Source organism: Crotalus tigris, unplaced genomic scaffold, assembly GCF_016545835.1.
Source record: "Crotalus tigris isolate CLP2741 ecotype Arizona unplaced genomic scaffold, ASM1654583v1 scf7180000019070.2622420, whole genome shotgun sequence".
Classification (NCBI taxonomy): domain Eukaryota; kingdom Metazoa; phylum Chordata; class Lepidosauria; order Squamata; family Viperidae; genus Crotalus; species Crotalus tigris.
Window position 1 is genome coordinate 362,601 of NW_024097360.1, and position 13,028 is coordinate 375,628.

Consider the following 13,028-nt stretch of genomic DNA (forward strand, 5'->3'; position numbering starts at 1 on the left):
AGCTGGTTTATGAATGCCAGTGTTGAAGTTACATAATGCCAGTGTCTACCTTGCATGAGCTCAGGGTATGTTTCTTTTCACAAAAGTGCATCATTTTGAATATAGGGATCAATGGGTAAATGTGTCCCAGCCACAACCTGATGGTGCCCTTTTCTCTATACTTTCTCTATATGTTAGAAAATTCCAGCAACATTGAGGGACCCGGGTTTATATTGGGGGGGAGAGGCAGAAGGGAGAGGGACAGTTATGTCACATAAGTTACTGTGGCTGAGTAGGGGAGAGAACATTGCAATAAGCTTTAATCAATGGATTAAAAAAAAAAAAAGGATGTGTCAGATGCTGATGATTTTGAAACTAAGCTGACTGCATCTCACCCATCACCCATTTTGTTCTCTTGGATTTTTAAAAGTAAAAAGTAAAAAGAAGGAATGTAAAATTGATCACGGTTAAAAAATATATGAAGTTCTTTCCAGTTGCTCTTAATGGGATATATATATATATTAAACTACACATGTTCTTTCTGGTATGCGTTAAATTTGTGAATTAGTTTATGAAAGGAAAGAAAGAGAAAATGATAAGAAATTAACGTGGGATGTTATTTGAAGGGCTCAAAGAACAAGATTCTTAATATGTTGCTTCTGGTAGCTCTAAATGGATTTTGCTTGACTAGGTTAAAATGAAGAGGCTTTAGAGATTTGTTTATAGATAACAGATGGCAAAAAGTGGGTTGTATTTTTAGAGGAAATAATAAATTACTGCCTTAAAGGAAAGAAATATGTCACTTTTATTTGACTGAGTTCAAATAGCTATTTTGTAATTTTTGGTAATTCTTAATGGGGTTTTGCTGATAAGGACTGAATTATGAGGCTTTATCATTTGCTTATAGAGAGGAGATGAGGTATGAGAAGAAGATATCTTTTATTGAAAGGGTGATAAGTTACTGAAATTGTTTTTACGTGTCTTGATGAAAGAGGATGAAATCATGTCTTTAACTTTTCTTCTTTTCTCTTTGCGTGTTTTCTTTTTCTCTGCACTTTTTACCGTAATTTTCTTCTCATATTTTCTTGCTTCCTATTAGTTCTTTATCTTTATATTTTTAAACTTCAATAAACGTTATTTATTAAGAAAGAGAAAAAAAATGACCTGTTGGCTTTCCCCGTTCGGGTAGGTGACAGTCAGTGCGATGAAGCCACGTGCAACAATGGAGGGACGTGTTACGACGAGGGCGACGTCTTCAAATGCATGTGTCCTGCCGGATGGGATGGAGCCACTTGCAATATAGGTACGAACCTATATTGGGTCCTCGCCCTTCCTTCCCCAAGGCATGTGCCGAAGAGACTGGCAACATGCTTTTTATGTTTCTTTTACAGCACGGAATAGCAGCTGCCTGCCAAACCCCTGCCATAATGGGGGAACATGTGTTGTAAGTGGAGAGTCTTTCACGTGTGTCTGCAAAGAAGGCTGGGAAGGACCTACGTGCACCCAGAGTAAGTTCTTTTAAACACCACCACCACCACCACCACCACCACCCCCCCCCCGATTTCTTCCGTAAATATATCTAGAGGGGCTTTGTTGAGCCAAGGGTGCTCTGGGGAATTGGGAGATTGAAACCAGAAGTGGGAAGCTGTTGGATGTGGGACCTGAACCTCACCTCTTTCCCTCGGCTTTAATGACTTTGTAGGATGGAGCTTTGACCTGGGCCTGAGAAAAAGTTGCAAGCAAGTTAAGTGGAGGCAGATGTTGAGTTGCTCCTCCACATGTCTTTGCCTCCCTTTTCCCTAGCAGCCACCATTCAAACCTCTTCCCTCTGAGACTCTTTACAGTAATCCCCTCCTTGGATCCCTACCAAGCTCCAGATTGCACAAGAGTCCCTCTGTTTGAGCCTGATACAAAAGTTAACATTCTGTACCATTCTAAATATGTGTCAGTTGTGCCCAGGGGTTCTGTTATGTCCAAACTGAACTCAGTCTTCCTGTGGGGGAAAAAAAAAACTGTTCCTGACTATTCTGAGCATTTTAGCAGGATGGTGTGTGTGTGTGTGTGTGTGTGTGTGTGTGTGTGTGTGTATGTGTATATACATATATACACACACATACATACACATACATATATACATACACACACACACACACCTGTGTGTATGAATTAAATCTGGGAGAGCCCCGTAGTTGTTGTAACTGTTAAATAACTAAGAGTCTAAAAGCCTTGCCAGTCACTTCAAAAGTTGCAGAGAGAGATTACTTTGTGTGAGTAATAGAGCTCTGAAGGAGGACTTCTCATTTACTGTACAAAACTAGAATGTCGTCAGTGGTTTGTTAATTGAAAAGTAGCCAACAAGGCTTTTTTTTTTTTTTATCTGTGTGATCCAAATTTCCGGCTTAAAGAATGAAACCAAGATTTAGAGGCCATCCACAAGAAAGTCCATCACTCATCCATTGCCCAGATTCCGTAACTTTCCTCTAACTTTACCTTTCTTTACTCTTTCTGCAGATACAAATGACTGCAGTCCACATCCTTGGTAAGTCACTTTCTTGCAGCTCAATATAAAGCCCAGAGGGAAAAAAGATGAATGGGGAAAGAAAAAGCTTCCACCCAAGCCATTTCCTTTTTCCCTGGACTGTCACCTCTATTTTTACCGTAGATATCTTTACTTGGAATAGAGTTCCCCAACCTTTCTGGCTTTACAGACCAACAGGGGAGCGGGGATGGTTCACGCATGTGCGCATGCAACTCCATTTGCATAAGCGACAGACACACGCGCCCGCCGCTTTGTACAAATGGAGTGCGCACACCCATGCTTGTGCAAGTGGAGATGCACGCGCCCTCTCCCACCACTTCTGTGGCCTGGTTCCGAATGGTCCAAAGCCCAGCAGTGGGCCATAGCCCGGGTTTTGGAGACCCCTGACTAGGAAGATTCCTTTTTATTAGTCATATGTTGGACATTTGGATAGGTCAGGGGACTTCAAACCTGGCCCTTTTATGACTTGTGGACTTCAGCTCCCAGAATTCCTCAGCCAGGCATGCTGGCTGAGGAATTCTGGGAGTTGAAGTCCACAAGTCATAGAAGGGCCAAGTTTGAAGATCCTTGGGGTAGGTATTGCATCTGCTTCCTCCAAAGCCTTTGAATTTCTTTGAAAATGTTCAAGATTTCCTTCATCTTTGCCAGGTTTATCATTGTTCTATTAAATAACAAGCTCATTACTTGGCACACTATACATAACTATGTATAATTAACTCTTGTTAAACCAGTGCAATTTGTAGTAGAATACAATTCACGTGTGTCTGTGTAGAATAGTGCATGTATAGAATGGGTTATAATGGACAATCTGACCTTCCAGGTGTCGATGGCCTTTAAATCTCAGCAGACACAGATAGCGGAGTCAGTGCTAAGGATTGTAGTTCAAGGTTTAGAAAGCTATTGCATTTTGAAGGTCACCCTGCACTTTGTGGAAGTAAAAACCAAAAGGTTTTGCATTATCTTTATTTTTTCCTCTTCTCTGTCCCCTGCTCTCCATTCCTCCCAAACAGCTACAATAATGGAATCTGTGTGGATGGAGACAATTGGTACCGCTGTGAATGTGCTCCAGGTTTTGCAGGTCCTGACTGCAGGATAAGTAAGTTTTTAGAATGGTTTGATTCAAAAACGTTGGTTTAAAGCTTTTCAGATTGGCTCATTTGAGCAGTGGTTGCCATGGAGTTGGTCTTCAATTCAGCGGTCTTTTCTGTGACAGCCCCTGCCCTATGGAACACTTTACCCCCTGAAGTCTGGCGGACTTCCACCCTTTTAGCCTTCCGTAAGGCTTTAAAGAGCTGGCTAATCTCCCAAGCTTTGGGAGCTGAGATGATTGCACATCAGAACTGATTGGCACCAGTTTTTGTTGTTTCTAATGTTTTAATTGGTTGAGTTTTCTAGTTCTTAAAATATTTTATATGACTCTTAATTTTTTTTTTTAATTGGGAGCCACCCAGAATTAGATGAAAGATGGGCAAGGAGCTATATAAATGGTTTCAATAAATAAACAATTGTACCGCCATGATAGAATCCCATAAATGAAGAATGTGCTGTGTGGAAATTCTTCCTTATTTGTATTTCAAAAGCGACCCATTTTTTTCTTCTTCTTCTTCTGAATTGGGCTCATAAGAGTCCTAGTTTCAGCCTTCCAAGGAAAAGGCATTTCAAGAGGGGCTGTAAGGGGTAAAGAATTCTCTCTCCTCTGCCCTTTCATTCTGAGAATGAACTTTCTTAGGGCCAAGAAACTACTCAGAAGGAAATGTTCTCTAATTAGAAGACTTTTTTTTTTTTTTTTTTGCCTTGGGCGCAGACCTTCAAATCGTGTATATGGTTCCCTGTCAGTAGAAACTCACCGGCAAAAGAAAAGCTATACTTCTTAAGAGACAGAAATCCAATCGGGTGTACAGAATACAAAGTGTAATTGAAGCTGTTGTTACCAGAGGTGTCGATAACGTTGAAAGGGGCATTGTTAGCCAAAATCTAAAGATCATTATAACAGCCCAGTATAAGACAGCTTTGCGCCTTCATAAACAGCATCTATTCCTGCTTTGTAGAACTTCTGAAATAAGTACTCGGAGTTCCTTTAAATTTTATTATTACCCTTAAATATAATAAGTGTGTAAAAATAATAAATGTAATACAGGGGATTGCCAGTTAATGACCAGTGATTTCAGGACCATTCAAAGTCACAGTGGCCACGGAACGGATGCTTTATAGCCTGTAAAGCAACCCCGGCCATAGTAAATGGTCATGTGCCACCACCCACCAATCACACGACCGCATGTTGGGTGGTGGCACATGACATAAATTTTTATGCCACCCATCTCTTTGATGCCGAAAATGTGGGGAGTTTGTGCCAAAAAGTGCCCATTCCAATGAATGGGTTCGCTTAATGACCACTGGGTTCGCTTAACAACTGCTGTGAAAAATTACTTCTGGTCACTCTGTGCCTCAGCTTACAAATGCAACAAATGATGACCATAAATCCAGGCTCAGTTATGCTTGTAGGTTGAGGACGGGCCTGTAATAAACCTTCCATCACAAAAGCAATCAAACTTTACAGGTTGATTAAGGCTCTCAGTAGTTCTGCTAATGTGTGCAAACCAATGAATTGCATGGATTCCTCACCCTCTTCCCTTCCCCTCCAGATATCAATGAATGTCAGTCTTCACCTTGTGCTTTTGGAGCAACATGTATAGATGAAATCAATGGATATCGCTGTATTTGTCCACCTGGCCGTGGTGGTCCCAGATGTCAAGAAGGTATTTCCATGTCTTGATTTAAATTGCACTATTCTATTTAGCTGCAGCAAAACGCATTGACTAAATTAGGAACTGGGGTGCCATTTATGTTTTAAAAGCCATCTTCCTCCTTTTGGATCAATTATTAGGCTGAATAGCAACAGCACTTAGATTTATATACCGCTTCATAGTGCTGTAGAGCCCTCGCTAAGTGGTTTACATAGCAGGATCAAACTGCTGGCTGCGGGTAGAGTTTGCCTGCAATACTGCATTCTAACCACTGTGCCACCACAGCTCGTAGATAAGTATTCTCATCTGTGTTGGGCCATATTTCATTCAGCAGGGAGTAAGGATGTCTAGATGATTTTCTTATCTTGCCTTCAACCTTCCTTCTGTGTATTTCATCTGAAGTCTCATTCTGAGTCAGTGGTCTTGATGAATCCCTTAAACGCTTTTATCTTAGTTTCAGGAAGACCCTGTGTTGCCAGTGGGCATATTATTCTGGATGGTTCAAAGTGGGATGACGAATGCAACAGCTGTCAGTGTGTGAATGGAAAAGTCTCCTGTTCTAAGGTACATATCCTAGATCTTTGAACCAACGTGCTCCTTTACTTTTTCCCCTGTTCCAGAGGGCCACTTAACAATTAAGTGTTTGATTATCTTTAGGTGTGGTGCGGTCCAAAGCCTTGTGTGATAAACGCCAAGGGCCACAGTGAATGTCCCACGGGCCACACCTGTCATCCTGTTAAAGCTGATCACTGCTTTGTCCCACCCTGTGACAACGCAGGCGAATGCTGGCCATCAAATCAACAGCCAGTGAAAATGACCTGCAGTTCGGATTCTTACTATCAAGAACATTGTGCTAACATTACCTTCACCTTCAACAAAGAGATGATGACTCCGGTAAGTGAGCCCATTCCAGGGGAGGACCCAAGAAACTCCTAGCAACAGTCTGCTTTGCAGCAGCAGCTCTGTCTCGTCTGTGACCTGAGAGAACCAATTAAAAAAAAAAAATCCTTCTGCACAAAGTGGTTCTTCAGGTTTCTCCCTAGCTGCCCTGTGTGTCCTCCATGGGACTTTCTCATCCTATCTTTACATCAACTCTTTGACAAAATCTAGGCAGAGATGACTCCTGCGGGGCTAAGCAAGAAGCTTCGGTCAGCAGTGACTTAATTTGGATGTCTTATTGCCAAAGTCAGCAAAGTGCCTCAAAGCCATTTCACTTATTACTTTTTTTTGGGGGGGGGGAACCCTCTAGGAATATAATTGCAAATGCACTCCCCGTGCAAGTTCTGCTCATTGGGGAGCTACGATAAGTGTGTCTCTGTACTGAGTTTACTTTTGCAAGCTCAGGTTGATCATTTTATAATGGACCCTCTTTGCTAAATAGCAAATACAAGATCTACAGCTCCAGTTATAACATAGAGACTAGGAGTCTTGTATAACAACAGTAGCTGGATAAAATTAATGATTCATGACCTTTATAGATCCTCTGCTGTCCAGGAACTCATGCTTTCTTGCCTATGCTGTTCCTCCCTCCCTCTCCCTCCCCCCCCACTCAAATAGGGTCTGACAACTGAGCATATCTGCAGTGAGCTGCGGAATCTGAATATCTTGAGGAATGTCTCCATTGAATATGCTCTCTACATCACCTGTGAGCCCTCGCATTTGGCAAGCAATGAAATTCATGTGGCAATTGTAAGTCTACAATTGTAAGTTTGGCTTGGCTTTTGAAAGGTCTGGAGATAGGGGGAGAGAAAAAGACAAAGGAGGGCTTCCTCTTTTGCCGTTTCCACTGCATTGGATGATATTAATCCCAACAAGAGCGAAAATCAGGCTCTCTGGCTTCCCCCCCCCCCCCATTGTTTCTCGTTTTCTAGGATCAGTTTCTTTATGCAACAGTGACTTTGTGTTAGCCACCTTAGAAGCTTGATAATGGGATGTTGTAATCTGAGTTAATAACAGAAACACGGTGGGCATTTTTGTAAATTCTGCAGTGTGTTTGGATCTGTTGAACGGTTTTGAAAAAGTAGGAGGGAGACTTTAATTGCGTGTAATGAACAGTCTTGTTTTTGCTGAGCTTGCAGGATCCATGCCTGTGCCATATTGATCCAGGCTAAAGCTTCCCACATTGGGTTACCCTTGCTTCCATGCTCTTCTCAAAACCTTTTGTCTTATTTCAAGTAGCAGCTGATTTTTAAACGCTGCCTTCCCTAAAATATAGCTGTACTGTTCTCCCTTCAGTCTGCCGAAGATATCCAGGAGGAAAATAATCCAGTAAAGGAAATAACTGATAAAATTATCGACCTGGTCAGCAAACGTGATGGGAATAGCACACTTATTGCAGCTGTTGCAGAAGTCCGAGTCCAGAGGCGGCCAGTTAAGAGCAAAACAGGTAAACCGTTTCGAGAGGCGGAGGGATTATTTTTTCTTAAACTAAGAAGACAAGCCAATTCTCTCTTAAATCTGCTTTCGAAGAGGTGCCTTTGCTGGTGGTAAGATAAAAGTGTTTCCAAATATAATTTTTCTAATACACAGCTTGAAATTATCTTGTTCGGTTTGTATCTGGGGGTCAGAAAAGGCAAGCTGCCAGCCATACAACCAGTGCCCCCAGTCCCTTTTACATGCACTGCATATAAAAGAGGGTGAGGCTTTGATTGTAGGAGATGACCAGGCTGAGCCCGATGGAGGGGCAAACGCATCATCAGTCACGAGTCCCTGCGCTTACACAAGAGATCTAAGTCCAGCCGGCCTTGAATTCCTCTCTTAACTCCCGCTAATTTCCCTTGATCGCTAGTTGGTCAGATTCTTGTAGAGAGCTTAAGCTTGCAATAAATCTTTATACTCATTGGAACTGATTTCCCCAGCTCTTGACATCGATTGCACAATAACAGCTGACACTTTGATTTTGTTTTATCTCCCTTTGTGGGTGCCCCTGTTTCTAGCTGACAGGAGAGGAAGCCCCTGTGGCTTGAGGCAATGAAAGTTGTTCTTAGGGAGAGCTCAAAGTTTGAACTAGCCCTATGAGGACCATAGATATAAACTCCTCTTGTGCTCAGATACTGAAATTTACTAAACATTGTCCCATTCTTCAGCTTCTGCAAATGCCCTGTTGTTGAACGAGTAAGAGATTGGTCTTTAATGGGGGGGGGGGAATTGAATAATAATAGTAATAATATATTAAATTGGTATGCGACATGACCTTGGGTGGTTCACAACAATCAAATTAAAACAACATGAATGATGAAAAAGAAGATAAATGCAATGAAGGGAAGGTTCCCCCTCTTGCGGAAGGGCTGAGTGAAGAGCCAAGTCTTCACGGCTGTTCTAAATGACAGCAGAGCGGGGGCCAGCTAGATCTTGGGGGGGGGGGGGGTGGAGACCTCGTTCTAGAGGGCAGATGCTCCAGAGTCCTGAGAGAAGACATTGTTTAATCGAATAGAGCCTGTCAACCTTACAGGATCATATCAGCCAGGCAGATGTCATAGGTGATAGGCAGTAAGTAACCAAGCCTTACGCCATATATGAATGTCCTCAACCCATTGTTGAACTAGCATTATAAAAAGGAAAACACAGCTGTTCTTAGAAAGTTAATTAGGCTATATTGATAACCTTTAATTAGGAAGATCAATAGCAAGGATTACATGCAGGCTTAGTTATACTTAAGCCACACCTTTTTAAATCTGTGAGACATGTTAGACATAATTAGTCTGGATTCCATTGATTTTGGTAGGTTTTGTCTAAATGAGACAGTCTGGACCCAAATCCCGTGAGCCAATTCTAGTTAGATCAGCCCTTCAGAACTTCCATGGCAGAATGCTGACTCTAACATAAAGAAAAAGGAAGCATTGCTTTTGATCACAGCTTTTGTATCTAACCTGCATCTTTTACAAATAATTTTTAAAGTTAAAAAAGTTAGATAAGGAATTCATTAGCATGGGGAAACTTTTTCTACCATGATGCCAACGCCCTCCCCAATATGTTGGAACTCAACCACCAAATTCCCCAGGCACCAGGGTCAAAATTGAAATTGGACATTATGAAGGACCAGATTGGGGAAGGTGGGCATGAGATCTGTCATTCAAGGAAGAAGCAGTCCCACTTCTTGAAGTACTAATGGTGAGCCCCAATTACCTTCCAGATTTCTTGGTTCCATTACTGAGCTCCATTTTAACTGTGGCTTGGATCTGTTGCCTGGTCACCGCTTTCTATTGGTGCATCAGGAAGCGGCGAAAGCAGAGCACCCATACGCACACCGCCTCGGAAGACAATACCACCAACAACGTGCGGGAGCAACTGAACCAGATCAAGAACCCCATAGAGAAACATGGTGCCAATGCTGTGCCGATCAAAGACTATGAGAACAAGAACTCCAAAATTGCCAAAATAAGGACACACAATTCAGAGGTGGAAGAAGATGACATGGACAAGCACCAGCAGAAAACCCGATTTGCCAAGCAGGCAACCTACACGTTAGTAGACAGAGATGAAAAGCCACCCAACGGCACTCCTACAAAACACCCAAATTGGACAAACAAACAAGACAACCGGGACTTGGAAAGCGCACAAAGTTTAAATCGAATGGAATATATTGTATAGCAGACAGCAGGTGCTGCCGTGCAGGGCCTTTACCTATCAATCTAAGGCAACTCGGAGCTTGTAGTTCTTAAAACGGTTGTGTAATATTTTGAGTCTAAGGCTATTGTTTGCTTAATATCCCTGTGTTAATTTAAGTTTTGACAAGCTGGCTTACACTGGCAGTGATAGTTGCTGTGGTTGGCTGGATTACCAAGTGCTGCATTTCACATCTATGCAAAACTAGTCAAAAAAAAAAAAATGCCCCTGTGTCAATTCAGCCACAGCCAATGCATCCCAGAAGGGCTTCATCAGGAATCAGTAGGATTTTATTTCGCTTTTTTTTCCCCCCTGTAGCGGGAAAGAAATATATACATATTGGTGGGTCTGTTTTGTTTTTTTCCTCCCTCCCTCCCTCTCCCTCCCTCTCTCAAGATGTCACAGTCTGTAGTCTTAGAAGACAAATATGTTTTATTTATTTATTGAATTAGAGTTCTTTTGTATATTGGTTTTATGGTGACATGCAACTAGTTCTGTATTTGAAAGTGCCTTTGCAGCTGAGAACCACAGCAACTATCCAAAAAAAAAAAGTTTATTATTTATTTTTTTATTGTATTTTTTTTTTTTTTTTTTGGTTTTGTTTTGTTTTATTTGGGGGAAGGGAGGGACCAGGAAGATTCATGTCAGCAGTTGCTGGTTAAAAAAATAATAATGAAGAATCGAGAGGAAAATGTGTCAAAAGTGTAGAAGTTTGTATAGTTATGTAAATAATTCTTTTTTTATTAATCACTGTGTATATTTGATTTATTAACTTAATAATCAAGAGCCTTAAATATCATTCCTTTTTTTTTATTTATATGTATGTGTTTAGAGCTGAAGTTTTTTCATAGCATTGTATGCTTATGGCTTCTTTACTTTTTTACTTTTTTTTTCCATTGTTACATGTTGCCTACATGCCAAAATTTAAACGTTTTGAATTTTGTTTTGTCTTATTTTTAATTTTTAACAATAGGAAGAGATTTCTAGCCTTCGATGCTGACTTTTTTTGTATGATGTCAAATGTGTCTCTCTTATTCCTTTGGAAACACCTTCCATAGTATCACATTCATATTTTATTTTTTTTTTGTAAAATACCAGCCAAGGCAGTTAGATCTAGATTTTCTATCTCTCTTTTTTTTTTCTGGCTGCTTTAAAAGATGGGGTGGGAGGGAAGGAAAGGATGAGAGGCAGATCATATGCTTCAGAGCAGCTTAAGGGAACACAAAGGAGCTATAACCTCTGTAGATGAAACGTGAGAGTTGTGAGTGGTTGCATGTAATTAAAAAAAAAAAAATACTGAATTAGTGTGTGAAGTTGGAAGCACCAAAATCTTATTTTGTAAATTCTTGATTTTCTCCCCCACCAAAAATAGTATAAAACTGAACCGCCTGTAGATTTCATTTCTTTTCTTTGTAATCTACTGTGTGTAGAAAGTATTCTAATAAGCTAGTTGTTGAATACTTGAACAGTAGAATGTCCAGTAAGATCACTGTGTAGATTTGCCCATAGGTTCCACTGCCCGCCTTAAAAAGAAATAAGGAAATCAAAGTGCTATTACAAAAGTTGGATGATCAAATAATATTTTTTTTTAAAAAAAGGGTTCAAGCATTGACCACTTGGATCACAGAAATAACTTGTATGATAATATTAGTGTTACATGAACATGAAAATACATCTTTTGATGTGTTATTCCTGGCAATAAATCTTGAAAAAATATTTATTAAATTTTTTTTGTATAAAACTGTGAAAAAATGAGCTTCATTGAGCTGCTGACTTCAGTGTCTGGCAAAGATATTTTTCATAGCGTTAGCATCAAGACCCTTTCTCAGCTCAATGCCACCTATGTGTTGGAATACTACTCAAAAATTGCCCCAGGTTGATGCTACCTACAGCAGTAGAACTTTCTACTCCGTTTAAGAGAGTATAGAGCCATCAATAGGCCAAGATGGCATTTGTGTCCCCATAGATACACAATCCAACTAGGTCTTCACTAGGTACATGTAATTGCACTAGATCCCAGCTTCCTTTGCTTGGAAGAAACTGGGGATTCAATTGGTCATGTGCACCCACTACCCCTGTTGTGGGAATGGGGAGTGATCATTTCACTACAGTCCTATCTGGAAATTGTAATTTAGCACAATTATAAAGTTCAATCAGTTAGGAAGGATTATCCTCCAATCTCACAGACCTGAACAATAAATTTAAGGCTGCATGATGGTGTTCTCTTTGTTGGTGAGTTTTATGATGGTGCAACTCACATATGAGATTTGGTTGGGTTCAGACAGCATATGAAGCCATAATATGGTGTGTTTGCTTTTGCGTGTTATGTGAACCTAGCAAATTATCATTTATTAAATCATGATTAAGTGAATTATAATTTAATGTGATTTGTGAATCCAGTCAGTATTTCCAATAAGTGGATTTATGCCAGCTGCCTTATACCACGTTTCAGCAATTATGTGTGTTAATCTGGTTGATTATGGAATAGTTCAACTCAAGCCAGCAGGACTACACCCCTGGAACGTATTAAATGTCTGTTTTTCTCAACATGGAACTTTCCAAGTTTCTTCTGTATGTTACTATCAGTCTTGGACTGAAGACCCAAGACCTTCAGAATGGCCTTATTTTCCTAATGTTGAACTCCTTTCAACTTGATTCAGAGATTTCTTCCATCATGGGGCTCATGGTGGCGCAGACAAGATATCTGAATTGCGACTGGACCTATTTGGCTTAATGAGTCTTGCCATTTTCCCTTTGAATGATTCAATAAGAAGGTATTTTTGTTCCTTTTTATTAAAGCATTTTGTGACTTAAGACAACCTTTCCATTGCACTGGGCTTGCAACTCCAGTCTTTGTGGAGGTGGAACTCCAGTTTACCTTCAGGACACCAGGGGAAGAAAGGGGCTGGCAGGGGAGGAGCTAATAAAGCACTCTTTAAGATACTGATTTCTGTTGGACTACAAAGAGAAGATGGCTGGTTTCCCTGGCTGATATATCAAACAAGACTGGCTGTGGTTACTAAAAGCTGATGTGAGCTTGTTTAGCCTCCTCCAACAAAGTTAAGCATTGTTGAACGCTTGAAGCCAAGATGGCTGTTTATGAGATAAAGAAGAAGCCAGTCCTGTGTTGCAAAAGAACTTGGGCAAGAGCAATTTCAATT

General features: G+C 40.7%; 1 protein-coding gene across 1 annotated transcript in view; it reads left to right on the forward strand.

Moving 5' to 3' along the window:
• JAG1 (jagged canonical Notch ligand 1) overlaps positions 1–12,414 on the forward strand; it is a 56,685-nt gene extending 44,271 nt beyond the window's left edge. Inside the window, exons 17-26 of the mRNA XM_039359398.1 lie at positions 1,169–1,282; positions 1,371–1,487; positions 2,491–2,518; positions 3,529–3,614; positions 5,161–5,274; positions 5,717–5,826; positions 5,920–6,156; positions 6,820–6,951; positions 7,498–7,648; positions 9,395–12,414. Coding sequence (XP_039215332.1) covers positions 1,169–1,282; positions 1,371–1,487; positions 2,491–2,518; positions 3,529–3,614; positions 5,161–5,274; positions 5,717–5,826; positions 5,920–6,156; positions 6,820–6,951; positions 7,498–7,648; positions 9,395–9,852 — 1,547 coding nt within the window. The 3' untranslated portion in view covers positions 9,853–12,414. The remainder of the gene's footprint in view (positions 1–1,168; positions 1,283–1,370; positions 1,488–2,490; positions 2,519–3,528; positions 3,615–5,160; positions 5,275–5,716; positions 5,827–5,919; positions 6,157–6,819; positions 6,952–7,497; positions 7,649–9,394) is intronic.
• The last annotated feature ends 614 nt before the right edge of the window (positions 12,415–13,028 follow it).